Source organism: Quercus robur, chromosome 5 (assembly GCF_932294415.1).
Source record: "Quercus robur chromosome 5, dhQueRobu3.1, whole genome shotgun sequence".
Lineage (NCBI taxonomy): Eukaryota > Viridiplantae > Streptophyta > Magnoliopsida > Fagales > Fagaceae > Quercus > Quercus robur.
The window spans coordinates 64,157,582-64,183,884 of NC_065538.1; the positions used below are offsets into that span (position 1 = coordinate 64,157,582).

Sequence of the window (26,303 nt, forward strand, 5' to 3'; positions counted from 1 at the left end):
CAATTCAGCTGATGTGGTGCTATTCCAATCCAAAATAGATTCCTTAGGCTCAAGCAGAGAAGCACTAAAGGTATATTCAAGAACAGGATAGTTATATTGATCACTACCAGGATCCACATCCTTTCTCGCAGCATCTGCGCTCTCTTGCAGCTCCAGTGCCTTTTCAAGGATTACCTCCACTTCACCCATCGTGGGACTATCTTTATCCTCAAATCGCACACAAGAAGTGGCAATGTATCTTGAAACACTCTGGGGCTATCTTCCCCATCAGATACGGATCAATTATCTGACTAAAGGTCCCTTCTTGAACGCATATTTGGGGCCATAAAGCTCGATTAATCTGATCCCTCTCCGATTCACGTTCCGCTGCTTTTCTTCCACAGAGCACTTGCAACAATACCACACCAAAAGAGTAGACATCGGATTTATCAGTCAGCACCTTGTTGAGGAGACAATTGGGATCCAAGTATCCTAAAGTACCCACCACCTCCTCAGACTCTATCCAAAGTAAATCCTTTGACAAACTCGGAGGACCCATCTTGCAATCCCTGAAATCGATCAACTTGGCCTCCAATTTCTCGTCCAACAGAATGTTGCTAATCTTCACATTATGTGTTGAATATGTAATTGAGAAAGAAGGTGTGATTGAGAAAGAAGGCATGAAGACAAAGAAAGAAGAATGACGCAGCTGCAGTGATGATCTAAACGACAGAGTGCACAAGAAAAAGAAGAAAGGAAAGATGAAAGAAAAACGACATCACTTAGCTTAAGTGATTGGCACGTGGGACAGCAAACACGTGAGAGGATTAAGAAGTGTATAGCTGTATTAGAGTTAGTTAGTCTGTTAAGAGTTAGTTAGATTATTGATTTTCCCTCTTAGCTCTGTTAACTCGTGTATAAAAGCAGAGCATCAATGTAAAAACTAATTAATTCATTTTTCTCATTCTAATCAATTCAAGAATAGATTTTCTCTCTCAAAATAGTTTCCAACAGCTTTCTTTAATATGGTATCAGAGCTTCAATAGTTCATCAGTGGCTTCCGTCTCTAACGCTGCTTCAGATTCTGAAACTTTTCCAAACGCTTCTGGTACTGAGAATCGTAGATCATCCAATCAAGCTCCTTCAATGGATGATGTGAATACCAATCCTTCGAGCCCTTATTTCATTCCACCATCTGATGTTGTTCTGGTTTCTCAACCGTTGATCGGTCCAGAAAATTATCTCAGTTGGTCGAGGGCTGTGTTTCTATCTCTCAGTGGTAGGAACAAATTTGGCTTTCTTGATGGTTCAATTTCTACACCTGATCTCTCCCATCCTTTGTATAATGCATGGCACAGAGCAAATACTACAATCCTTTCATGGATGGTGAATTCCTTGAGCAAGGATCTAGCTACCAGTGTTATGTATATTCACACTGCAAGGGAATTATGGATTGACATGCGTGATAGGTTCTCTCAGCCAAATGTTCCAAAATTCTTTGAAATTGAGAAAGAAATTTCGAAACTTTCACAAGGTTCCTTATCGGTGAGTTCTTATTTCACTAAGTTCAAGATTTTGTGGGATGAACTTGTGCATTTTCAGTCTTTCTCTGCTTGTACCTGTATTTGCACTTGTGGTTCTCAAAGAAATCAATTGTGTGCTCAGCAAAAGGATCAAGTTTTTCGATTTCTTATGGGACTCAATGACAGTTACTCCACTGTTACTAGTCATATCTTAATTACTGAGCCACTACCTGCTTTGAACAAAGCATATTCTTTGATTTTACAAGAAGAAAAACGCAGGCAAGTTGGTAAAGCTGATTTGGTCATTGAACCAACAGCTTTATATGCTAATAACCCTAATTCAAAGGGGTATCAAGGTCATCAAGGATGGAATCAAGTTCATCAAGGCTGGAATCAGGGAGTACCTCAGGGTAATCAAGGGGGAAAGAATGGCAATGCAAAGAAGGAAAGGCTTGTGTGCACTCATTGTGGATTTGTTGGTCATGTAGCAGACAAGTGCTACAAATTGCATGGGTATCCTCCAGGATATAAGCACAAAGGGAAGGCATTGGCTAATCAGGTTTCCAGCAGTGGCAATGGATCATTTGGAAATCTCTTTTGCAACAATGGTGGCTTTGGGAATGATGTTTCTCAGTCTATGTCCAATTTTCATAACCAACCTGATCAGATGCATTATGCACCACAATTGACCATGCCACAGCCTCAATTTAGGGCAGCCCAATCTCAATTCAGTGCACCTCAATGTCCTATCACTCAGAGCCAATGTGAGCAGTTACTTTCTTTCCTTACTTCTCAGTCAAATGGCTCTCAGACTTCTCATCACCAAGCTGCTTCAGTTCAGTCTCCACTGAATGGTGCTAATGCTGCTACAGGCCCCAGTTCTTCCATGCCTTATCTTGCAAATTTTTCAAGTAATCCCTTTTGGTTGCCTCCAAACTTTTCCCATTCCATTTTTTCTGCACATATAGTTGATAGGCATGCTCATAAAACCAATGAATGGATCATTGACACTGGTGCCTCAGATCATATGGTTCATTCAGTAGCTTGCTTAACCTCCATTACTTCTACCATTAACACTCATGTTTACTTACCAAATGGAGAGAGAGCTTTAGTTACTCACATAGGCACAGTCCATGTCTCAGATCAACTCACTCTTTATGGGGTTCTTTGTGTCCCTTCCTTTACTTTTAATCTCATATCAGTCAGCCAACTCACTAAAACATGTTTTTGTTGCCTTGTATTCTTTGGTTCTTTTTGCTTTATCCAGGACCTGGCCAATTGGAACATGATTGGACTGGGTAAAGCATCAAAAGGCCTTTATCTTCTGCAACAAAGTCCTCCATCTTCATCTGTCCTTGCTGCCTCATCACAGATACCTACTTCTATTCCTTCTGTTAGTAATAACTCTATCAATAATGCTGATTTATGGCATTTCCGTTTAGGGCATCCTTCTTATGCAAAATTGTCATTACTAAATAAGTTTGTATCTGGTTTAAATCCTAATAAAGCAGCCTGTTGTGACATTTGCCATTTTGCCAAACAAAAGAGGTTATCTTTTCCTAATAGCAGTCATGTCTCTAATTGTATCTTTGATCTTGTGTATTGTGACCTTTGGGGACCCTTTTCAGTTCCAACTATTGAAGGTTACAAATACTTTCTTACCATTGTGGATGATCACTCTAGATGTACTTGGGTCTATTTACTTAAATCCAAATCAGAAACACAGGGTCTTGTTGAACACTTTTCCAACATGGTTGAAACACAATTTAGTGCAAAAATCAAATGTCTTAGAAGTGATAATGGGACAGAATTCTTTATGAAATATTTTTTCAAATCAAATGGTATTTTGCATCAATTAACTTGTGTTGAAACCCCTCAACAAAATGCAATTGTTGAGAGGAAACATCAACACATTTTAAATGTTGCAAGGGCTTTGAGGTTTCATTCTTCCTTGCCTTTGAAAATGTGGGGTGACTGCATCCTCACTGCAATCTATCTCATCAACAGGCTACCCTCTAAACACTTACAAAATAAAACTCCTTTTGAAATGCTCTTTCACACATCTCCCTCATATGTCCATATGAGAACCTTTGGTTGTCTATGTTTTACTTCCACACTTTGTCAAAACCGGCACAAATTTGCCTCAAGAGCAAGAAAATGCATTTTTTTAGGATATCCCAGTGGTATTAAAGGGTACAAGGTCATGGATTTGGCAACAAATTCCATTTTTGTCTCTAGAGATGTGATTTTCTATGAACACATCTTTCCTTTTGCCTCTGGATCTTCTTCTTCAATTGAGAACCTTACTGATTCTTCCTCTGTTGATTCAGCTTCATTTGTTTTGCCTCTTTCTGTTCCTGATTCTTGTTTTTCAGATTCCACCTTCTTAAATGAAAGTCCAGCTACACTCCCTGATTCTGCAGATAATGTTTCTGCAGATCAGATTTCCATTTCTCCATTACCTTCCCCAATTCCACATGTCACTCCACTTGTTGTTGATTCTGAGCATGATCTTGTTTCTATGCCTATTTCTAGGCCTCTCAGGAAATCCATTAGATCACATAACCCTCCACCTTACCTAAAGGATTATTCTTGCAAATCTGTCACCTCCAGCCCACTTTCACCTTCACTTGGCCTCCCTTATGACATTTTTGCTTGTCTCACCTATTCCAACCTTACTAAACATTACAAGAAGTTTGTCATGGCCATTGATTCCACCTCCCCTGACCCTTCTTCCTTCCAAGAGGCTGTTCAATCCCCTGATTGGAGAGCTGCTATGGATAAGGAGATTGCAGCCCTTGAACTTACCAACACTTGGTCCTTAACTTCTCTTCCTCCTGGCAAGATTCCTATTGGCTGTAAATAGGTCTTTAGGACTAAGTATAAATCTGATGGCTCTATTGAAAGACATAAAGCTCGTTTGGTTGCCAAAGGATACACACAAAGGGAGGGTCTTGACTACACTGATACCTTCTCCCCTGTAGCCAAATCTGTTTCTGTCAGGATGGTGTTGTCTTTGGCTGCTGTGAAAGGTTGGGCTCTTCACCAAATGGATGTAAATAATGCTTTTCTTCATGGTGACTTGGATGAAGAAGTTTACATGAGCCTTCCACCTGGTTTTCACAACAAGGGGGAGTGTTCTTCTGGTCCTAATTCTAGTCCTTTGGTTTGCAAACTCAACAAAAGTCTATATGGCTTGAAACAGACCTCTAGGCAATGGTTTGCTAAGTTCTCTTCCACCTTGTTGAATTTTGGTTTTATCCAATCCAAGGCAGATTACTCTCTCTTCACATACACTAAAGGTGCTTCTTTCACTGCTTTGCTAGTATATGTAGATGACATTTTGCTCACAGGAAATGATCCTAGCTGCATTGCTGACTTGAAGCAGTTGCTTGATACTAAGTTTGGCTTAAAAGACTTAGGCTTATTGATGTATTTTTTGGGTTTAGAAGTTGCTAGAAGTGAAAAGGGTATAAGTTTGAACCAGAGGAAGTATTGTTTGGAAATTCTGCATGATACAGGTTTCTTGGGGTCTAAACCACTTAGGACTCCAATGGAACAAAATTTACATCTTTCAAAAGATGCAGGCAAGCTGATTCCAGATGCAAGTCAGTACAGAAAACTAATAGGAAGATTGCTCTATCTCACCTTAACCAGACCTGACATCACTTATGCAGTGCATAGGTTGAGTCAATTTCTAGCTGAACCAAGAGAGCCTCATATGCTGGCAGTCAATAGAGTGTTGCAGTACTTGAAAGGCACTCCAGGCAGAGGTTTGTTTTTCTCCAGCAACTCCACAATGCAAGTAAAGGCTTTCTATGATGCTGATTGGGCTGGCTGCCCTGACACCAGAAGATCAATCACAGGTTACAGTGTGTTCTTAGGAGATTCTTTAATCTCATGGAGGTCCAAGAAGCAGAGTACAGTCTCTAGGTCTTCAGCAGAGGCAGAGTACAGGTCAATGGCTACAACAACCTGTGAAATCATGTGGGTTCTTCAATTACTAAGAGACTTAAAAGTTGATCATTCATGCAGTGCTCAGCTTTTCTGTGACAACCAAGCTGCATTGCATATAGCAGCAAATCCTGTCTTCCACGAGCGAACAAAACACATAGAAGTTGACTGTCACTTGGTCAAGGACAAGATAGCAGAAGGTGTAATTAAAACCTTTCATGTTTCAAGTCAATTTCAAACAGCAGACATCTTCACCAAAGCTTTAGGATTTCCAGCCTTTAGCAAGTTGATCAACTGTCTGGGTTTGATTGATATTTACTCCCCAAATCTAAAGACTTTAACTAGCCAAGTCAATGATTCTGTAAATCATGACTTGAGGGGGAGTGTTGAATATGTAATTGAGAAAGAAGGTGTGATTGAGAAAGAAGGCATGAAGACAAAGAAAGAAGAACGACACAGCTGCAGTGATGATCTAAACGACAGAGTGCACAAGAAAAAGAAGAAAGGAAAGATGAAAGAAAAACGACATCACTTAGCTTAAGTGATTGGCACGTGGGACAGCAAACACGTGAGAGGATTAAGAAGTGTACAGCTGTATTAGAGTTAGTTAGTCTGTTAAGAGTTAGTTAGATTATTGATTTTCCCTCTTAGCTCTGTTAACTCGTGTATAAAAGCAGAGCATCAGTGTAAAAACTAATTAATTCATTTTTCTCATTCTAATCAATTCAAGAATAGATTTTCTCTCTCAAAATAGTTTCCAGAAGCTTTCTTTAATATTATGGTGGATGATACTGTGCTTCACCCCGGAGTGAAGATAGTGTAATGCGCGTGCCATTCCAATGCAACTCTGGAGTCTTTGTTTCCACGAGAGGGGTTCATGGTGGTTAGTGCCGCAAAGGTGGTCGCCCAGGTTTCCATTGAATATGAATTCAAAGACAAGAAACCCTTTGTCATCATCCTCGACACAATATCCGATGAGACGGACGACATTAGGGTGGCGTAGTTGGCAAAGCAACACCACCTCCTTCATTAACCCATCCAAACCCGACCATGACTTGATATTCACAGTCCTTTTTGCAATGCTTATGGTACGATTATCAATAAACCCCTTGTATACTTTCCCATAACCATAAGCCCCCTCACCTTTTAGTAAATTACTGTCCAAGTTATTGGTAGCTGTCTTGATCTCAGGGAGTGAAAATCGATGGCACGGAAGAACTGAATAAGATTCGTCTGATCTTCTATTCTAGGACTTCCTTAATAACTTTGATATAGATTCTGAAATACTTTTCAAACCAACGAGCTTGAAATGATGCAGTAGGGGAGTAGATTGTGGCTGCTTGCCCCGGCGATCACGGATAAGATCCCCTTCCAAAAACAGACAAACTAACAAGTGGAGGAGAACAACGAAATATAGATAACTCTCAGTCAATAAATGAGACTAACAAGCTGTCTTTTACGCTATCCAAATCCTGCATTTCTAAGAGCATTTTTAGCTGTCTTTTTAAATATTTTTTAGTTTTTTGAAGTAGGGTTAGTTTATTTTTCAAATACAATTTTCAATAAACTCTTTATCTTTCTATTTAAATTTTATTTTATTTTTTGTTTTTTATTATTATTTTTCATTTAATTCTAATGGCTATATTTTTCAAAATACCCAACAACCATATTTTTGAACTTTCCAATGGTAATATTTTTAAATTTATCCTAATGAGTGAGTTGTAGGTCACCTAATTTTAACTAATAATTTTTAAAAAATTTAATTAAAAATGCTACATTTATAATATTTAATTTTTTAAATACTTTCATAGAAAATTTTACTAGGTGATAAAGTATTGCTAGTTTTAATTTAAACTCACCAATCATCACTGAAATTATGTTTTTATCACCAATAATAGTCGGTAACAACCTACCACTTAAAATTTATTGTGAAAATATTATAATAACATTTCTTAATTTTAATTTCTTATTCCTTTTTTTTCTCCTTATTTTTTTTTATTCATGCGATTTCTTCTTTTCTTTTCTTTTTCTCTCTTTTTTCTCCTCCACACATGTATCCTTACTCTTTTCTTTTTTCCCTCCTTTCCTCTTTTGTCCCCTACCACTTCATGCAAACTCCAGAAAATACCAGAGCTCTCTCTCTTTCTTTGTCTTTTTTTTTTTTTTCCTCCTTTCCTCTTTTTTCTCCTACTACTTCATCCAGACATGAGAGAATACCAGAGCTCTCTCTTTCTTTCTCTATCTTACAAATAGAGATCGCCGGTGGATAACTCGTCCTCTCCACCACTGCTCGTCCTCCTCTCCACAGTAGTTCAGATGGGTCAGACTTGCTTTTTTTTTTTTTTTGGTTCTGATTTGATTAGTTTTAAGATTGTGATTTGAGTTTGTATTTTAATTGTGATAGAGTTTAGAGATGTTTGAGAGAGAAAAGATTTGGAATGGTTGAGTTGTAACCGTTGTGATTGTTGAGTAAAAATTGAATATTTTAATGGGTGTGTTGAATTTTTTATTCCCATTAATTCTTTTGCTAATGTACAGTAGGTCATTAGACCAAGAGAGCTATTGTTCATTAGCAAAATGAACAATTTTTTGCTAATGAACAATGAATTAGAGAGATTGCTGGAGCAAGCATTTGTGGGTTTTACTTTCCAAATTTTGGATTTAGAGAGCTTGTTGGAGACGCTCTTAAAACAAGATAAGGATAGGAAGGTATCTCTGCTGTATACCACTATGCCACAATGAAATATATAGAACTCTTAATTAACTAAATTCCAGTGGATGGGCCCAAACTAAGATACACAATATAAATTTAAATAAATATTTATAACAATTAAAATATTATAATAATAATAATACTATTATTATTATTATTTGTTGGTTTTATATCATAATTTTTCATTCATTCATCTATTTTTGTGTACTGAAAATGTGTAGTCAATTTGAGTTCAAAATGAAAGAGAACGTATAAAAAGCAAGAAAAAAAAAAGTTTTTGTTTAAATTTAAAAAAGAATAAGAGATGAGGAGGAAAATAGAGTGCTTTTGATTAAATTTCAAAAGGATAAGAAATAAGAAAATTGTAAACTGTTGAGAATGTTGATCTAGTGGAGGGTTTTAAATTGAAAGCTTTTATTTTACGAATTTTTCCCTTTTAATTGAAAACCTGTAAATGAGTAGGGAGATGATATTTTTGGATATCCGAGAGTTAAGAGTCCATCTTAATGGCTTAAACCCACCCCCCCCCCCCCCCCCCCCCCCCCCCCCCCAAAATAGTAATAGCATAAATAAATTAATAAAAAATAAATATTGATGGGGACGCAAAAATCAGCCATTGTTGATAAGTGTCATCTCTAGATAACGAGTAAACATCGTCCAAAGAAGAGTAGTTCGCCTGTTGACTCTTTAGGAAATTCGCCTGTTGACACTAAGTATTTGTTAGTGTAGTTTAGAAAATTTATTATGTTTTCTATGTTTGGTTCTAGTTGCCCTTCATCAAATTTTGATTTTTGGAACCATCCTGTTGACTCTTTTGTCTCATCCAATAATGTAGAATATCCTGGGCAGTGTAACTCATTATCTATTATTTCAATATTTTTTAGATTATTTACACAGTCCAGCTAACAATGCTCATAGGGGAATTAGTTAATGGAAAAAAAAAAAATAAAAAAAAAAATTCAAAAAACAGTTATTTTTTCGCATAAAAATTTTCTACAAATATACCTTAAATCAATGCACTTAGGCATCCATTAATTTTTCCCACGGTTTTATAGGCATAAGATATTGCTAAGGCGTGATAATTTTTGCCTTGATACTACTAGACTATAACTAAGTTTTCAAGCACACATTTTTTGTTTTTACGTAATTGAGATTCAAATAGTATTTTGGGATTGAAAACAGTCTAGATTTTTTGGTCATTTTGGAGACTGCTAGATTATTGAGAGAATGATTAAATTAGGAGCCTCATTCTGCAATTTAAATTTTGGGAATAAAATAAGGGAGCGTTATATTTAGGCTTTGTAAATCGTTGGCCCAATGTCAAGTTAGGGGAGAAGAGTGCACATTTTGCCTACATGATTGGTAGTCTTATTGAGAACTTGCTTCATGCTTCTTTGAAGCCTTATTGTTTTAACCAATCTTGGCCCCTTGAAGCTACAAATTGAGCTAACAACATATACCCTATATTTAGAATGTCTTTGAGTAACTATATAGAGAGAGGCATTGGTTTTTCGGATTTCATATGATGAAGTACCCAAGGAAACTCGTTCATATTGGCCCTAACCTTGTAGCTTTCACTAGAGCTGCACTTCAAATGCATTAGCGTGGAGATAGATGTGATAGATTATTAAGATGAAACTGGAATGCCCATCTCTGACGTCAATATGAGTGAGAACTTGAAAGCTGCTCTTGGGATAAGTGACGCATCTGCTCTTTGTGACAAAATAACTAAAACTCAGAGAAACAATGGTGCCTTCTACATAGTAGGAGGGAAAACTCTTCCTAGGCATGCAAATGTGAATGCATGTCAATAAATTTTATAAGCACCAGCAGCCTTAGCTACACGGAGAGGTCTTTGATATAGTCTGCCAATCTGCATCATATACTCTTTTCTGATGAACTGAACTCCACTGCCACTCAAAAGTGAAAGCAATGTGGAGAAGCAAGGTTTCTGCGAGCAAAATCCTAAGCCAGTTGCAAACTGGAATGGATTAATTATACCATTCAGCAAGCCCCTGATCAATTAATTTACCTTCCTTTGCCTAATGACAGTTCACACCACTTCACGGACGTAGATTTTCATAACTTTTGACTAAGGACATTGCCCTAGCTAATTAAAAGCATTGATCTTGCAGCCTTTGCCCAGCATAAAGAATCTTAGGGAGCTGAATCAAAGTAAAAGTTCCAGCGTACATTCAAGACAATTGGAAAATTTTAAGCAATGGAAAAGATGCCATGGAATCTTGCTTCAAATCAATATGAGTACAAAAGCTTTCACCTAAAATTAAAAGCTTCATCATAGAGTTGGACAGATAAGGTTTCCATTTCATTCATCTCTGATAGAAATTTTTTTTTACTTCCACCAACGGATAATTAAGCAATCCCAATAATCATTCAATGATCTGATTTTATGTGTACTCAAGCTCTCAAAGTCCATGCAATGGTGAGCTTGAATCACTTAATTAGAAAGAGAAAATGTTCAAGAAGAATTGGCACTTAAGTCTTTTAATTATATGCTGCTAGTCTGATCGATGAAAATAGTAAATGATATATATGTCCATAGAGCACAAATTATAAACCGAAGGGGGGTTTTTGGGTGAGGGGGGGGGGGGGGGGGGGGGGGGGAGGGCGGGGGAAGATTCTTTACCTACATTGTGTTTACCAAGTGGTACCCATGATACATGTTGCAATTTGTGAACAGCTTGACTAATGTTAGGCATTTCAAGGTCCGGTCTCCTGTCAACTACTTCTTCAGTTGAATCCGCTGGAAATGCAACTGGATAGGTAGTCAAAATCCTTGATTTCATGCTCCTGCTAATGTGAGAGAGAGAGAGAGAGAATTAAATCACCAAACGGCACCAAAATCTGGATAGCCACGAGACAACAACCAGTAGTTTAAACTTTCAAGTTAACAACTTCAATCAAGATAATAAAATAGATCTGGGAGGATGTAAGAATGAGGAACTTGGCATATGCAGAGCTTCATAATCAACAGTATACTTGCAAAACACATCAACTTTACAAGTCAAATAAAAGAAAAGTTCAGACATTCGGGCAGTAGGAGATGATTCATCTAAAAGAAAATAGAGGAGGTGGAAGCAGGGCAAGATAAAGTTGGAGATTCACCCTGACAAAATATTTCTAAATGAAGTGCAGCATAAAAGGTTGCACAACTGAACTCATAACATCTTAATCCAAAGGAATTTGGATAAAAAAATAAAATAAAATTATTGCCCGATAAAAACTTGCAACCTGCCACCTGAAATTTAAAAATAGTTTTATACAAATACACACAAATCTTCATAGGTTTTGAACATATATAGGTCCTTTCCAAGAGAAGAATGAATATATGAATGGAAAGCTTAAAGTTCTCTTAAATTATCAAGATGCCACACACCTTGATTTCATGGTATTGAATTTAGTTTTTTGATTTTTGACTCCATGTGTGCCTGAAAGCCATTCAATCCAATTTCAAGCATGAATGCACACATGCAGTACATATGGGTGTTTTAGACACCAAGCAAACCAATTGATTTCAGCCAATTTCCTCATTTATCATGGTTCAGTACAATATTTACTCAGGGGGAGTGGGGGAACACCTATGATATAGATTCAGTAGTAGGTTCAAAGTCTAAAGGACAAGTTTAAACCAAGAGAACCAATCAAATTATCAACTAATTCCTTATGATATGACTGTATAAGGGTGACATAAAAAAAATCTTGGGGGAATATGATCACACCTAATAAATTCTTTTATTTTAATTTTACATCCCAAACAGTCAAACCTCCTAATCTCTTGCCGGGAGCATATTACCTGCAGTTGGTGAATGTGCAATCCCTGCAATCATAGCTTGGAATTTTAATTCAAGTTGTCTTCTATTACCTATCAAAATTATTATTAAAAAAAAAAAAAAAACTTGTTTTTAATTACTTTACAGGCTTTTTAGTTTACCAGTCTAATTAAGGGTTTGTTTATTGTCAAAATAGGAGTTCCAGTTTTATTAGTAAAAGTTAAGATCTGGAGTCTATACCAATTTATGACTATCTTAAGTATTTTGCAGCATAAAAGCTATAACTTACTGTTGGTCCTGCCAAAGTGGGCTCTTTGGAGGAAAAAGGCACTTATCTCTTACAACCCAAGACCATCACCATTGCAACAAACAAAAGGCCCCCAACCTATCTTGCATCATAAATGTTGAAATGATCTAGAGGCAACTTGTGATTATTTCAAGTGTTCAACTTCCCCATCAGGAAACCAGAGAATACATTGTCATTGAAACAAGTGGCTCTTTAACAAAGAAAAATCAATCATTTAAAAGCAAGTGAATAAGACTGACCAACCTTCTCCAAGTTATCTTATGACGTTTTACCAAAAAAAAAAAAAAAAGTCTTGACAATGTTGAGATTGTTGTGGTTGTTAATTCAGGCATACAAAATAGTGAAATACAAACAAAGTTATGTACATCAATCTATGAATACTGTGTAGCATTCATCACCATGAGAACTTCAAACTATAATTCAACATAAAAAAAATCTAACAAAACTAAAATCAGATCCACTTCCCCAAAACAAGAGCACACCTTAAAAATTTTCCCATATCGTGGCAGTGATATCTGAATCTGAAACAGATTCCTCTGGCTCAGACTCGGGGAGAAGCACTACAGGTATATTCAACAATGGGATAGTTATAATGATCACCACCAGGATCCACATCCTTCCTAGCAGCATCAGCACTCTCTTGTAGCTCCAGTGCGTGTTCAAGGATTACCTCCACCTCACCAATCGTGGGACGATTCTTTCCCTTATTTTGCACACAAGAAGTGGCAATGTCGACGTATTTCTTGAAACACTCTGGAGCTATCTTCCCCATCAGATACGGATCAACTATTTCATTGATGGTCCCTTCTCGTTTGCATTTTCTGACCCACTCAAGAAGATGCCGCTGCCCTAATGTTTTTCTGCCACCGAGTAGTTGCAGCAGTACCAACCCAAAAGAATAGACGTCGGATTTATCAATCATCTCCCCGCATACGAAATACTCAGGATCCAAGTGTTCTAAAGTACTACTCACTCCAATGTAGGCACTAGAATCCACCCTAATCAAAGCCTTTGACAAACTCGGCGGACCCATCTTGTACGACACAAAATCTGCCAACTTGGGCTCCCATTTTTCGTCCAACAGAATGTTGCTCGGCTTCACGTTACGGTGGATGATAGTATGCTTCAGCCCAGTGTGAAGGTAATGCAGAACACGCGCCACTCCAATGGAAATCCGGAGTCTTTGTTTCTATGGGAGGGGATTATCGTGGTTAGTGACGTAGAGGTGGTCGCCGAGGTTTCCATTGAAGATGAACTGGTAGACTAGGATCAAATGTTGATGATCAAGACAATATCCAATGAGAGGGACGAGGTTAGAGTGGCGTAGCTGGGCATAGCAACAACAACTCAGTCTTTAACTCGTGAAAACCCGCCCTTGAATCGATATTCACACGCTTTATTGCAACGCTTATTGTAGTAGGGTCATCGATAAACCCCTTGTATACCATCCCATAATCCCCCTGACCAATTATGAAGTATTCATCGAAGTTATTGGTAGCTGTCTTGATCTCAGCTAGCGAAAATCGACGACATAATCCCTCAGGAAGAACTAAATCAGATTCTTTTTTTTCGTCTGACCTTCCCTTCCTGGACGGCCTAAATAACTCTGAAATTCCTTTCATTTGAGGCCTCGGTCACCGCATTTTTTTCTTGTTTTTTGAAAAAAAAACCATATACCCACTGTGTGTTTTTAATTTTTATAATTGAAAACGTGAACAACACCGCTCTTTTTTACATTTTTCATTTTTGGTTGTTTTCATGAGCATATAAGGGTAGGCAGTGGACACTAGGCAGCTTTGCTGTATACCATTACCAATTGCATTGAATTTAATCAATGCAAGGAATTTGAACAAGAAGTAGCGCCATGTCGGTGTCACATGTACTGATGTACATGATTGTGCACGGGTCAAATTTGATGTGCTGCTCTTTCCAATTTGAACACTACGAACCACTAGTATTTTGTCTTCTTATTTTATATTTTATATAGTTATAGTAATTAGTAATTGATGTGAGTTCTAATTAGTAATTGAACAAGAAGTAGCGCCATGTCGGTGTCATATGTACATGATTGAGCACGGGTCAAATTTGATGCGCTGCGCTTTCCAATTTGAACTCTATTTACCACTAGTATTTTGTCTTGTTATTTTATATTTTATATAGTTATAGTCATTAGTAATTGATGTGAGTTCTAATTAGTTTAAACTAGTAAGTTATCCACACAATGCATGGATGATGTTGTAATACTTTATGTAAGATGATTTTGAAAAATGTTGTATAAATATTATAACATAATTATTATAGAGCTTTATTTTTAATGAGTTTATTATAAAAACTAACAATTATAAATTGTACACATATATTCATTATAATTATTCAATTGAAGTAATGAAAAAAAAAAAAAAAAAACTTTGGAGGAATATTATAGAATCAAAGTTGGTATAGAATGTGGCTTTTTCTTTCTCCTCAATTCTAAAAACAAATACACAACCTAAACACTCACGGTCAATCACACCATTTACAAAACCTACAAATTCACAACGTTCATCCTTAGTGTCAAAATAGTAATTGCCGTTATCATTCAATATAAATGCAAGCCACCTTTCCTTGGTTGTAGTTAGGATAAGATGAAACAACAATGTTAGAGCAAGGTAGATGTCGTTGAAAGATCGAAGGTAAATGATATCATTCTTTGTCTATGTGTATTTGACATAAGATAAAATGAAGGGTTATGGGTAAGTATATATAAAGACGTAAAAGTAGAAGAGGTGAAAATGATGAATTAAAATATAAAGAGGTTTGTGTGTATGTATATCAGATGAAAATTCTTGAAACATTAAATCAAACGATATAAATAATATTTGTTTTTTAATTAGAAAAGTCTTGAAACATTGAATCAAATGAAACAAAAAGTCAATATTTAATTTTTTTCTTATTTTGAGAATATTTCAACTTTTTTTTTCCCCATAGAATACGCTACTTGGTAGAACCTCATGCTTTCTATTATTATTTTTAGTCACAGTTAATTTATGAAGTTTTTTACTAAAACTAAATTTAAACTAAATACCTTGTGGGGAAATTCATCTAATTCATGCAACCAAGAAATTCCACCAGATTACAGTTCATATTGTCACCTACAAACCTGTTGGTTCCTAAGTGTTTTTCTTGTATGATTTATGCTTTATATATCAACTAGCTATAAAAAATTTTAGAATTTCATGATAAAACAACAGAAAAAATAATGTCATATTGATGCAATAATATCACAATTTAATCTCCAAATTTTAATTGAACTAAAAGTAGCCAAAAACAAATCCTTACCAAGTATATGCATCATACAGAAAACCAAAAATATAAATTGGCATATAATATGAAAAAATAAGCCTAAATACATTACAATACTACATAAGTAGAAACGTATACATAAAATCTAAACAAAATATTTAAACAAACATAATATTTTGAAAATTAACATACCTCATAGAAAGAAAACCAAAGATACTATGAGAAAAATTATGGAAGTTTAACCTCACAAAAAGAAAACCAAAGATACTATTAGAAAAGTTATGGAAGTTTAATTTTTAAGTCCAATGGAAATGGGGATTTAATTATATTGGACAAATGCAGAGACAAATAATATTTACCTAATTCATTGAATCTAACTCTTGCAATTCTGCATTGCAGTTAGCCTTATGTAGAAAAATTGAAAAGTTTTCTTTTAAGAGAGTTTCAATTTATGGCGTCCGCTCTTGATAATAGATTTTTATCATCAAACTAAAACACTAATCAGTCTTTTGGTGTAGGCGGGGATTGAACCCTAGATCTCTTATATAATTATCAAAGACTTTACCAGTTGAACTAACTAGAACCCACAATTGAAAAGTTTTCTTAATTCCTATATTTCTAATAACTTCTAAGATCCATCCATATCTATTCAAAGCAATAAATTATAAATGTATACAAATTTTTGCCTTTTTCCATAAAAAAAAAAAAAAATGAAATAAATGCATTTGCCATTAGTTAATACTTTGACATAAATGCTAAATGTAGATGAGATGGAAGCCTAAATGAAAAGAATGCAATACAATGTGTTACTTGGCAGAATCTTATACTTTCATATATAAAGTCTCTACTTTTATATATATATATATATATATATATAAATTAATGATGGTAAAATTTCTTAAATTTATCGAATCTATAAAATATGAAAAGTTTTCTTATTTACCCTAGATAGTTTTATTGGTACAGTATATTATTAAGGAGTGATAATTTTTGCCTTCAAGTGCACTATAAAACTAAATTTTCAAACACACATTTTTGTTTTTACATAACTGATATTCAAATATTGTTTTGGGAGTTTACTTTGTCTTAAAAAAAGCCTAGATGATTTGATCTTGAGATTGTAGATTATTGAGTGATCGACTCAATTATTAAATATATTCATTTAAGAGACCTTATTTTGTATTTTTTCGAGATTAAAATATTGGAATGTTACATTTAGGCTATGCAAATTATTGCCCCATGAGTCATGTCAAATTAAGGGAAAATGGGGCACATTTTGCCTACATGATTGGAGGGCTTATTGAGAACTTGCTTGATGCTTCTTTGAAGCGTCATTTTCTAGCCAGTCTTGGATCTCATGGGCTTAACTTTGACGACCATATTACTGTTATTGGGGATTGAAATTGAGCTATCAGCACATATCCTGTAATTAGAATGTCTTTGAGCAACTACAAATAGAGGTATTGGTTTTTAGGAGCTCATATGGTGAAGCTCCCTGAAGATGTAGACTTTGAAAGGTAGCCAAGGAAACTCGTGCATGTTGGCGCTAACCTTGCAACTTGCACTGAACCTGAACTAAAAATGCATTAGGGAGAAGATAGAGGTGATAGATTATGAAAATGAAACTAGGATTCCCCATCTCTGATGTCAATATGGTTATATGGGTGAGAACTCGAATGCTACTCTTGGGACTAGTAATGCATCTGCTTCTGCTCTTTGTGAGAAAATAACTAAAACTTCGAAAGACAATGGTGGGCTTGAGATTTTTAAGTGGGGAGCATCAAGAAATCGTTATACAATGGCGCCTTCTACATAGTAGGAGAATTATCCTTTGTCACCTTCAAGATAATTTCTTTGGTACCATGATAGTTGGAAAACTCTTCTTAGGAATGCAAATGTAAATGGATGTCAATAATTTTATAAGCATCAGCAGCCTTAGCTACTCACAAGAAGTTCGGAGAGAGAGAGAGAGAGGACAATGTGAGAGGTTTTGAGATGGTCCACAAAGAACCAATCTGCATCATATCCTTTTTCTTGAAGAACTAAACTCCTCTGCAACTTGAGAGTGAAAGTAGTGTGGGGAAACTTGGGTTCTGCTGAGAAAATTCTGAGCCAGTTGCAAACTAATATGGAATAATTACCATTCAGCAGGCCTCAAATTGGTTAATTTACCTTCCTTTGCTTGGTTGATAGTTCAGGAATAGACTTTCATAACTTTTGACTGAGGACATCTCCCTAATCAAAAACATTGATCTTGCAGCCCTTGCCAAGCATTCAAAATCTTAGGGGGAGTGAATGAAAGTACATATTCCAGATTGCATTCATCACAACTGAAGAGTATTTAAGCTATGGAAAAGATGCCATGGACACTTTGCTTAAAAAAAAATATGACAATTAAAGCTTTTGCCAGAAAACAAAAGCTTCATCATAGAGTTGGAAAGATCAGGTTTCATTTCATTCATCTCTGATAGTAACGTTTTTATATACATTCATCTCTGAAATTACTTCCACAAAGACATAATTAAGCAATCCCAATAATCATTCAATGATTTGAAATTTTCTATGACAACCAATTAAGCTTCATGTCTTCTCAAGCTCTCAAACTCCATGAAGTGGTGATCTTAAATCACTTAGAAAGAGAAAAATGTTCATAAAGCACTGGTTACAGGCTTTTTATGTCTCTTTCCTTTTCCATATTTCTTTTTTAATTTATTCTCTATGCACTATGCATTTGCTATTTTATTGGTTTCATTTTGAATATGGATATTCAAAGTATCTTTTATAATTGTAAACTATTCCTGCATATTTCTACGTTTAAAAATGTCGTAAAGTTGAGATTCTATAATTATCTGTTTCTATTAAGTACATTCTGTTATTCAGTTTCGTTTTAGCCCCCTTTTGGATTATAATAGACATGGGGTAGGTATTTCGTTGGAAGATGTCTTTTGTGCTACCTTATTACAATTTACAATTTCCAGTTTGGCATCCTTGTTTGATAGTATCAAATTCCCTTGGTGCAACTAATCCTTGTACGGCAGATAAATGCAATCAAATCAATCTAACTGATAAATGTAAAAGACCTTGAGCAGTTTGATGAATAATCGAGCAGGGATCCCCATAGTAAAATACACAGAACCAATTTATGACCATCTAAGTATTTTGCAGCATAAAGGCTATTACTTAGTGTTGGTCCTGCCAAAGTGGGAGGAAAAAGGCGCTTGTGCCGTACAACTCAAGACCATCGCCATTGCAACAAACAAAAGGCCCTTAACCTATCTTGCACCATAAATGTGGAAATGATCTAAAGGCATCTTGTGATTATTTCAAGGGCTCAACTTCTCCATCAGGAAACAGAGAGTACGTTGTCTTTGAAACAAGAATTTTACTCTCTAACAAAGGAAAAACAATCATTTGAAAGCAAGTGAATAAGACTGACCAACCTTCTCCTAGTTATCCCATTAAGTTTTACAAAAAACAGTAGTACTTTACAATGTTGAGATTGTTGTCGTTGTTAATTCAGGCTTACAAAATACAAAGAAAGTCATGCATATCAATCAATGAAAACTGTGTAGCATCCATCGCCGTGAAAACTTCAAACTACAATTCAACATAAAAAATATAAGTATATAACAAAACTAAATTCAGATCTATTTCCCAAAACCAGAGCACACCCTCAAAAAAATACCTCCATACCATGGCAAACAGCTCAGTTTTGTTCCTAAAGCAGTGCTCAGCCACTATGCTCTCATTTTGGTTACTTGGAGCGTCCCTATTTCCATGTTGGTGTCCAAGGAAAATTTAGCTCATGTGTTCGTGCTATATATATCTGCAAAAGATTCCTCAGGAGACGCAGTACCAGAAATATATTCAACAATGGTATAATTATGTTGATCCACACCATCCTTTCTCTCAGCATCTGCGCTCTGTTGTAGCCGCAGAGAATGTTCAAGGCCTGCCTCCACTTCACCAATTGTGGGACGATCCTTTCCCTCATTTCGCACGCAAGATGTCGCAATGTCGACGTATATTTTGAAACACTCTGGAGCTATCTTCCCTATCAGATACGGATCAATAATCTTATTGATGGTCCCTTCTCCTTTGCATTTTCGGGCCCAATTAACCAGATACGGCTGTTCTTCCACTCCCAATCGTTGGAATGCTTTCCTGCCGCTGAGTACTTCCAACAATACCACACCAAAAGAGTAGACATCAGATTTATCAGTCAATTCTCCGGTCGCCACATACCCAGGATCAGCGTATCCGTAAGTACCCACTACCTCTGATTCAATTTTAATTAAAGCCTTTGACAAACTCGAGGGACCCAACTTGCACAACCCCAAATCTCCAAACTTGGCCTCCAATTTCTCGTCCAGAAGAATGTTGCTCGGCTTCACGTTACGGTGGATGATGGTATGCTTCAGCCCAGTGTGAAGGTAGTGCAGTCCACGCGCCACTTCAATGCAAATCTGGAGCCTTTGTTTCCACGGGAGGGGATCATGGTGGTTAGTACTGCCGTAGACGTGGTCGCCGAGGTTTCCATTTACCATGAACTCGTAGACTAGGATCATCTGTTGATCATCGAGACAATATCCAATGAGAGGGACGTGGTTAGGGTGGTGTAGCTGGCAAGCCAACGGCACCTCGGTCCTTAACCTGTCTTACGTTACACACTTTATTGCAACGTCTATAGTACAGCTACAGTCATCAATTAACAACCCCTTGTATACTTTCGCATAACCACCCTGACCAATGAATAATTTATCGTCGAAGTTATTGGTGGCTATCTTCATCTCAGCCAGTGAAAATTGACGGCATAGTTCATCAGGAAGAGCCAAAGATGGTTTTGCTCTCTTCCCGGACGTCCTGAATAACTTTGAAACTCCTTCCATTGGTGCTTCGGTCGTATACCAATAGATTTGACGACGGAGAAGTGGCGGCTTGACCCGGCGATCACGGAGTCACGGAAATGATCCCTTATGGGTGGTTTGGACTAATTTCATGGTTTTATCTCAAAAAAAGGACATAGGTACCAATCCGGTCCGGTTATGCCTACTACGAACTTAAAAAAAGCAAGTTTAACCAGAATCTATCATTTACCACAAAAAAACAAAGAACCGGTCCGGTTCAACCGTTCAAGAGAACGTACGAAAACTACGCCGTTTTGGCTCAAACGACGTGGTTTTTCTCTCTCTCAGGTCTTCTACGGACCTTTACTCTGTCTTTGCTGAAGGTTCTCGGTCTCTGTGTCAGTTGTCACCACTCACCGTTGCGGCATTGCCGGTTTGATTTCAATCCTTCAGTCCACTCACCACTAATTATAGAGAAATTAAATTTATAAAAATTTAATAGATTATGCTCTCTCTCTCTCTCTCTCTCTCTCTCTCTGCAGAACGGTCAAACCGCCATGGCCGTCCGTACTTCTGAGCTCCATCTAGAACCTTCCCAACATTCATAAAAGCTAAAGCCTTGCCGTAATAAACCTCTTATTTCCATTCCAGGTACTACTCTCTTTCCCTTTGTTTGGTTGCTCGGAAACCGTGGTGATTTAAGCTTGTGAGTGGCTTTGTTTAGGCTTTGATTGCTGAGTTGGTGGTTGGATTCACCAAAGATTCTGTGATTTTTAGGTTGGGGTTTGGTCTTTGGTTTCAGAGGTATTTTGGGATAGGGTTTTTGTTTTTGCCTTGAATTGGAGCTTGTGACATCAAATTTAGGACCTTGAACTGAAAATTGATAACCTTAATCTCAGTCTCTCTATGGGTCATGGTGATTTTAGGAATTTTTTCATGAATATCTTGAATGTATTTTGGGGTTTATGAATTGACTTAAGCAGCTTTGTAAATTGTATATATTGGGGTTTATGGTTTGATGCATTTGAAATGAACCAACTGTAGTGTCTGCTTTTATAAGCTAAAAGGGTGCATGTAGATTTGGGACTTTTTGTATTGAATTATGTACGTTATATTCTCTAAATTTTATGACTTATTGTACTATCTGGGAGAGTTAATTGAGCATGTTACTTTCTATGGTATGGTACTATGGTTAGAAGTAGGAAGTACCTTTTCTGTTTGATGAAATTCTTCCGAGGTAGAAAATACAATACTTTTGTCTGTTTTAGGGTCTCATGCCTTGCCGATACTGGGATGAGCTTGTCTCTACAAAACAAAATTCCAATCCCACCAAATCCTTGAAATGTATGCTTGGGCATGGTTGTTTAAAAGCCAGGAATGAGATATAGTTGAATGTTTGTTGTTACACTCTTAGTGTCGCAGAAGTATCTGTGTGTGTATATATATCATTGTAGTATCTATATGTATCAACATGTATATTTTTGATAATTCTGGACCTGCATTTGAGGGATATTTTCTTTGGTTGAATATGGTCTTTTGTGTAGATCCCAAATTTGCAGTAGTTTCAATAAATTTGGCTACATGTGCTGTTATATTTTCTGCATCATTAGTATGGGACTGACACTATATGTCAATGATTTTCAGGAGTCCTTAATGTCAGATTCGGGTGAAAATCAACAGCCTGAACAACGTATAATTCTTCTGCTGCAATCCCTTCTCTTTCATTGTGTATTTACCATTTGGATACTATTCTTACCTTTTGTTTTTGTGTTTATTTGCTATTTTCATCCCAAGATATGTCTAATCTTTTTGTCTTTTCAGTCTGCAACTTTTTCAGAAAGCCGTCAAGGAATAAAAACATCAGAAAACGAACAGTTGATGAAGATGAAAAAGAGGATGCAAAAACAGAAGGCTCATTCTTACACAGTCAGAAGAAAACCATAAAACCCGACAATAAGCTGTATTTTTCTACTGGATCCTCTAAGAACAAAATGTCTAATGAAGCAAAAGAAGAATCTAAGAAGCCAATTTTTCAGTTTGAGTCTTCAAAGGAAATTCAAGTTGAACATGATAGCAGAGCGACAGCAACTCTAGAAACTGAGACCGAGTTCTCAAGAGATGCTCATGCATTGTGTCAGAGATCTCTTAAGCAAGCAGAGGAGGCTTTGAAGGGGAGAGGAAAAAGCTCTGGGGATGAAAAGTTGTATAAAGGCATTCATGGATATACCAATTACAAGGCTGGTTTCCGAAGAGAGCAAACATTTGCTAGTGAGAAAGCTGGTGGGGCACATGGGCCTTTGAGGGCTTCTGCTCACATACGAGTTTCTGTGAGATTTGATTATCAACCGGACATATGTAAGGATTACAAAGAGACTGGTTACTGTGGGTATGGAGATTCCTGTAAGTTTATGCATGATCGAGGGGATTACAAGTCTGGATGGCAAATGGAGAAGGAGTGGGATGAAGCAGAGAAAGCAAGGAAGAGAAATCTAGCTTTGGGATTAGATGATGAGGATGATGGCGGTGTAGATCCTGGTGAGGAAGATGACAATGATGATTCGTTGCCCTCTGCATGTTTCATTTGCAGGCAGCCTTTTGTCAATGCTGTTGTAACCAAGTGCAAGCACTATTTCTGTGAGCATTGCGCATTAAAGGTATCCCTTCTATACCAACTTAAATTATTGAGCATAATCAGTCTACTATTTGTGGATTTTTATGATGGAATTTTTTACATTCATTTGAAGAAGAAAATCAGATCACACATTTTAAAAAATAAACCCTTTTAAATTTTAAAAAAGAAGCTGGAAATGGATTAAATTGCAGACTTGCAGTGTATGAAACATGACAAAAGTGTAGGCTTGTTATAAAGGTTTATTACCTGTGCCATCCCCACCCCTATACTAGATACTAGTAGCACATACTTTCACACTTACGTACATATGTAAACTCGTTAAATTTCTAGATGAGGAGCTTTGCCATTTAAATTAACTATACAATCAAATGCTATGAGTGACTTATACAGCAAGATGCTGACAGATGGGTTTCAAATACACTAACAAAGAATACTTAGAGCTGGTTTAAGTTTGAGATAAAATTCCGGTATCATAATTATTCTCAGAGTTTTGATGGTTGCATATCTGTCAAGACATATTTTGCCTAGGTCTGGAAGTGGGTTCTTATAATGGGCTTAGGTTTTGTGCATGGATCAAAGACATAAGGTTGTTATATGGGTGTAAATAACTTGATGATTATGGTTTTTAAAATTATTTCTCAGTGAAGTCTTTCAAAACATGTGTTTTCTGTATAAGTAGTTTGAAGTCTTATTTATTAGAGAATTGAGTTATGCTTGTTTTTTTTTTCTATGTGGTTTCAATTTTGAGCCCAATTACTTGTGAAATTTCAGCCAACTGTTGAGTCTGCAATTTTAGGCATTCAATCCAAGTTTCTGTTGGGTCCTTCAAATCAATGTAGTCATCAGATCCAGGATTTCCTTTTGATTGATGCCATAAAATCTTTCATTATGAACTTTCTAGCAAGATTTATTATGCAGCTGATGCCATGAACTTTCAGCAAGTTGCATTGTCAAAACAACTCAGTTAAAAATAAATATCATGTTGTCTTTTTTATTTTCTTTTGTTCGGTGCTTAAGCATGACCAAAGGTTTCCTACAAAACATGTCAGTCTGATTTCTTTGTTGCCCATCTCTCCTTTATTTGAAAGTGTATTCTAACTGGAGGTTCTTCTCTTTTTCAGCATCATGCGAAGAACAAGAAATGCTTTGTTTGCAACAAACCTACTCTTGGCATTTTCAATACAGCTCATGAGATACGCAAAAGGATTGTTGCAGAGGGTAAATAATGGTTGCTCAGATGTTCGTCATGCTCTTTGGTTTGTAACTTATTGGAATGAATATTTTTATTTTTGTTTTTGCTTTTGTTAGCATTTGAAAGAGGAAGTTTCCTTATCAGTCTCTCTTTTTCCCGGAAAATTGTAAACTGTCTGGGGAAATTCTCTTTAAATAGAGATCTTACTGAAGGAAAGTAATTTAAGTATGGAGTAATATTGTAGGCTTCTACAGAATTTAATTAGTATTGGGTATCCAAGAAAGCAAATAGATTTGCTCAGTTTAAGCCTATTTGGAACAATTCTGATGAACAACCAGCTATGGGATATGTTTATGATGGCATGTATAGAGCAATTGATGGAATTAAAAATTTCAAGGACAAGAAGAAATTTTTGGAGCCATATGTTAAATTATCAAGGATCGTTGGGATACTCAATTCTATAGAGATATTCATGCTGCAGCTTATTGGTTGAATCTTGCATTCCAATATGATCTATCCACTCTTAATAAGAGGCTAGAGACATAATCTCCTGTGACAGATGTTATTGAATCAAGAGTTTCCTATGGTCGACTCAAGTTGGTGGAGTAATTAAAACTATTTCGAGAGCGTGAGCAAACTTTTGGAACTCAACTTGCACTAGAAACAGCAAAGACATCTCAGCCAAGTAAGATATTGTTTACTTTAGCTAATAATGATATGAAATTATGTTTTGAAGAGTATTATCTCTGTATATTGATTGTATATTTGTTTTGTGTAGTATATGGAACTTAGATGAGTGGTGGAAGTTGTTTGGGTCTTATGCTCCAAACTTACAAAAGTTGGCAATTCAGATCCTTAGCCAAATAGCTGCCTCTTTAGGATGTGAGCAGAATTGGAGTGTTTTTTATTAAGTACATACCAAAAGGAAAAATAAATTGGAGCATCAACAACTTAATGATCTTTTGTATCTTTATTATAACTACCAGTTGAAAGATAGGTATATAGATCTTGTTCAATTATTCAAGTACTACTCTTACTTTCTTTTATTGTAATACTTGGTTGGTTTGAATTATTCAAATGTTCATTTTACGGTATAGTGTCAAAAGTAAGAAGTTCAATTTTGATCCTATTGATTATGCAAGTATCAATAAAACAGAATTTTGGGTAGTGGAAGAAGAGGAACCTCCACTTCTTGATTATGTGCAATAAGAGAATACATTATACGAACAAGGTGCTTATCCAATTGAAGAAAGGTCTTCTAGCTATGCACAAGGAGGTTAGTTTATAAGAAATTTTGTGAATTTTTTTGCCTAGTTGCATATTTTAATTAGACTATTATTAGAAATGATTATTAGAATCGTACTTTTATTTATTGTTCTTCATTGGTTTTGGAATTTGTATAGATATGAACAATGACATGATTGAGGATGATGACATTGATTTGGGATCATTTGGTGTTAAGATGGTACTCTTGGATTTAAAGGTAGAAATCATCCTAATGAAGATGAAGATGAAGATGATGAGGGATGAGGATGATGATGATGGCAGTGGTGGAGCATTTGGATCACATGATGACACTAATTTCAAATATCTTTATAACAAATGAGACTTGTGTTGATATCCAATGAACCTTAAAACTTGATAGTTCTTTGTTTGAAACTTATTTGTTATTTGGATGTAATGAACATATTTATTTGGTTATGTTGAAAGTTTATTATGTTAAGGGTGATTATTTTGTAATGTTAGTTTTATGGATTATCTAGTAGGATGATTATTTTGTAACATTAATATGTTAATGTTTAGTACTCTTTCTTTTTTTACATTTTGGTATTTTTATTTTGTAAATGTAAGATGTAAAATGCTAAAAAACATACACAAATTCTTTAAAAAGATATATATTTTTTAAGTAAACATATTTATTACTATTAGTTAATTAGTGTATAAGAAAAATTATTTATTTATATAATTTAAAAATTATTAATTAAACCAGTAATCAGTCCATAATTTGGTTCTTTGACTGTACCCATTTTTAAAACTATGGTCAAGACCATTGCAACAAACAAAAGGCCCCTAATCTATCTTG

At 36.0% G+C, this 26,303-nt stretch overlaps 3 protein-coding genes and 2 long non-coding RNA genes across 5 annotated transcripts; 2 read left to right on the forward strand and 3 right to left on the reverse strand.

Annotated features, from left to right (window-relative positions):
* Nucleotides 1-208: 208 nt before the first annotated feature.
* On the reverse strand, nt 209-661 carry LOC126728539 (receptor-like protein kinase FERONIA). Its single transcript, XM_050434346.1, has one exon. The coding sequence runs from the start codon at nt 659-661 to the stop codon at nt 209-211; it is 453 nt and encodes a 150-aa protein (XP_050290303.1).
* Nucleotides 662-10,694: 10,033 nt separating this feature from the next.
* LOC126726664 (uncharacterized) lies at nt 10,695-14,088 on the reverse strand. The gene is made up of 2 exons (XR_007656022.1): nt 12,750-14,088; nt 10,695-10,980 (listed from the first exon to the last, which is right to left on the reverse strand). It is a non-coding gene; the product is annotated as an uncharacterized LOC126726664 (long non-coding RNA).
* A 4,887-nt stretch (nt 14,089-18,975) lies between these two features.
* Nucleotides 18,976-20,578, reverse strand: LOC126726661 (receptor-like protein kinase FERONIA). Its single transcript, XM_050431979.1, has one exon. The coding sequence runs from the start codon at nt 20,115-20,117 to the stop codon at nt 19,353-19,355; it is 765 nt and encodes a 254-aa protein (XP_050287936.1). The 5' UTR covers nt 20,118-20,578; the 3' UTR covers nt 18,976-19,352.
* A 174-nt stretch (nt 20,579-20,752) lies between these two features.
* LOC126726659 (zinc finger CCCH domain-containing protein 1-like) lies at nt 20,753-24,484 on the forward strand. Its single transcript, XM_050431976.1, has 4 exons — nt 20,753-21,047; nt 22,041-22,086; nt 22,218-23,050; nt 24,150-24,484. Exons 2-4 carry the CDS (start codon nt 22,050-22,052, stop codon nt 24,252-24,254), a joined length of 975 nt encoding a protein of 324 aa, XP_050287933.1. The 5' UTR covers nt 20,753-21,047; nt 22,041-22,049; the 3' UTR covers nt 24,255-24,484.
* Nucleotides 24,485-25,226: 742 nt separating this feature from the next.
* Nucleotides 25,227-25,943, forward strand: LOC126726663 (uncharacterized). The gene is made up of 2 exons (XR_007656021.1): nt 25,227-25,496; nt 25,624-25,943. It is a non-coding gene; the product is annotated as an uncharacterized LOC126726663 (long non-coding RNA).
* The last annotated feature ends 360 nt before the right edge of the window (nt 25,944-26,303 follow it).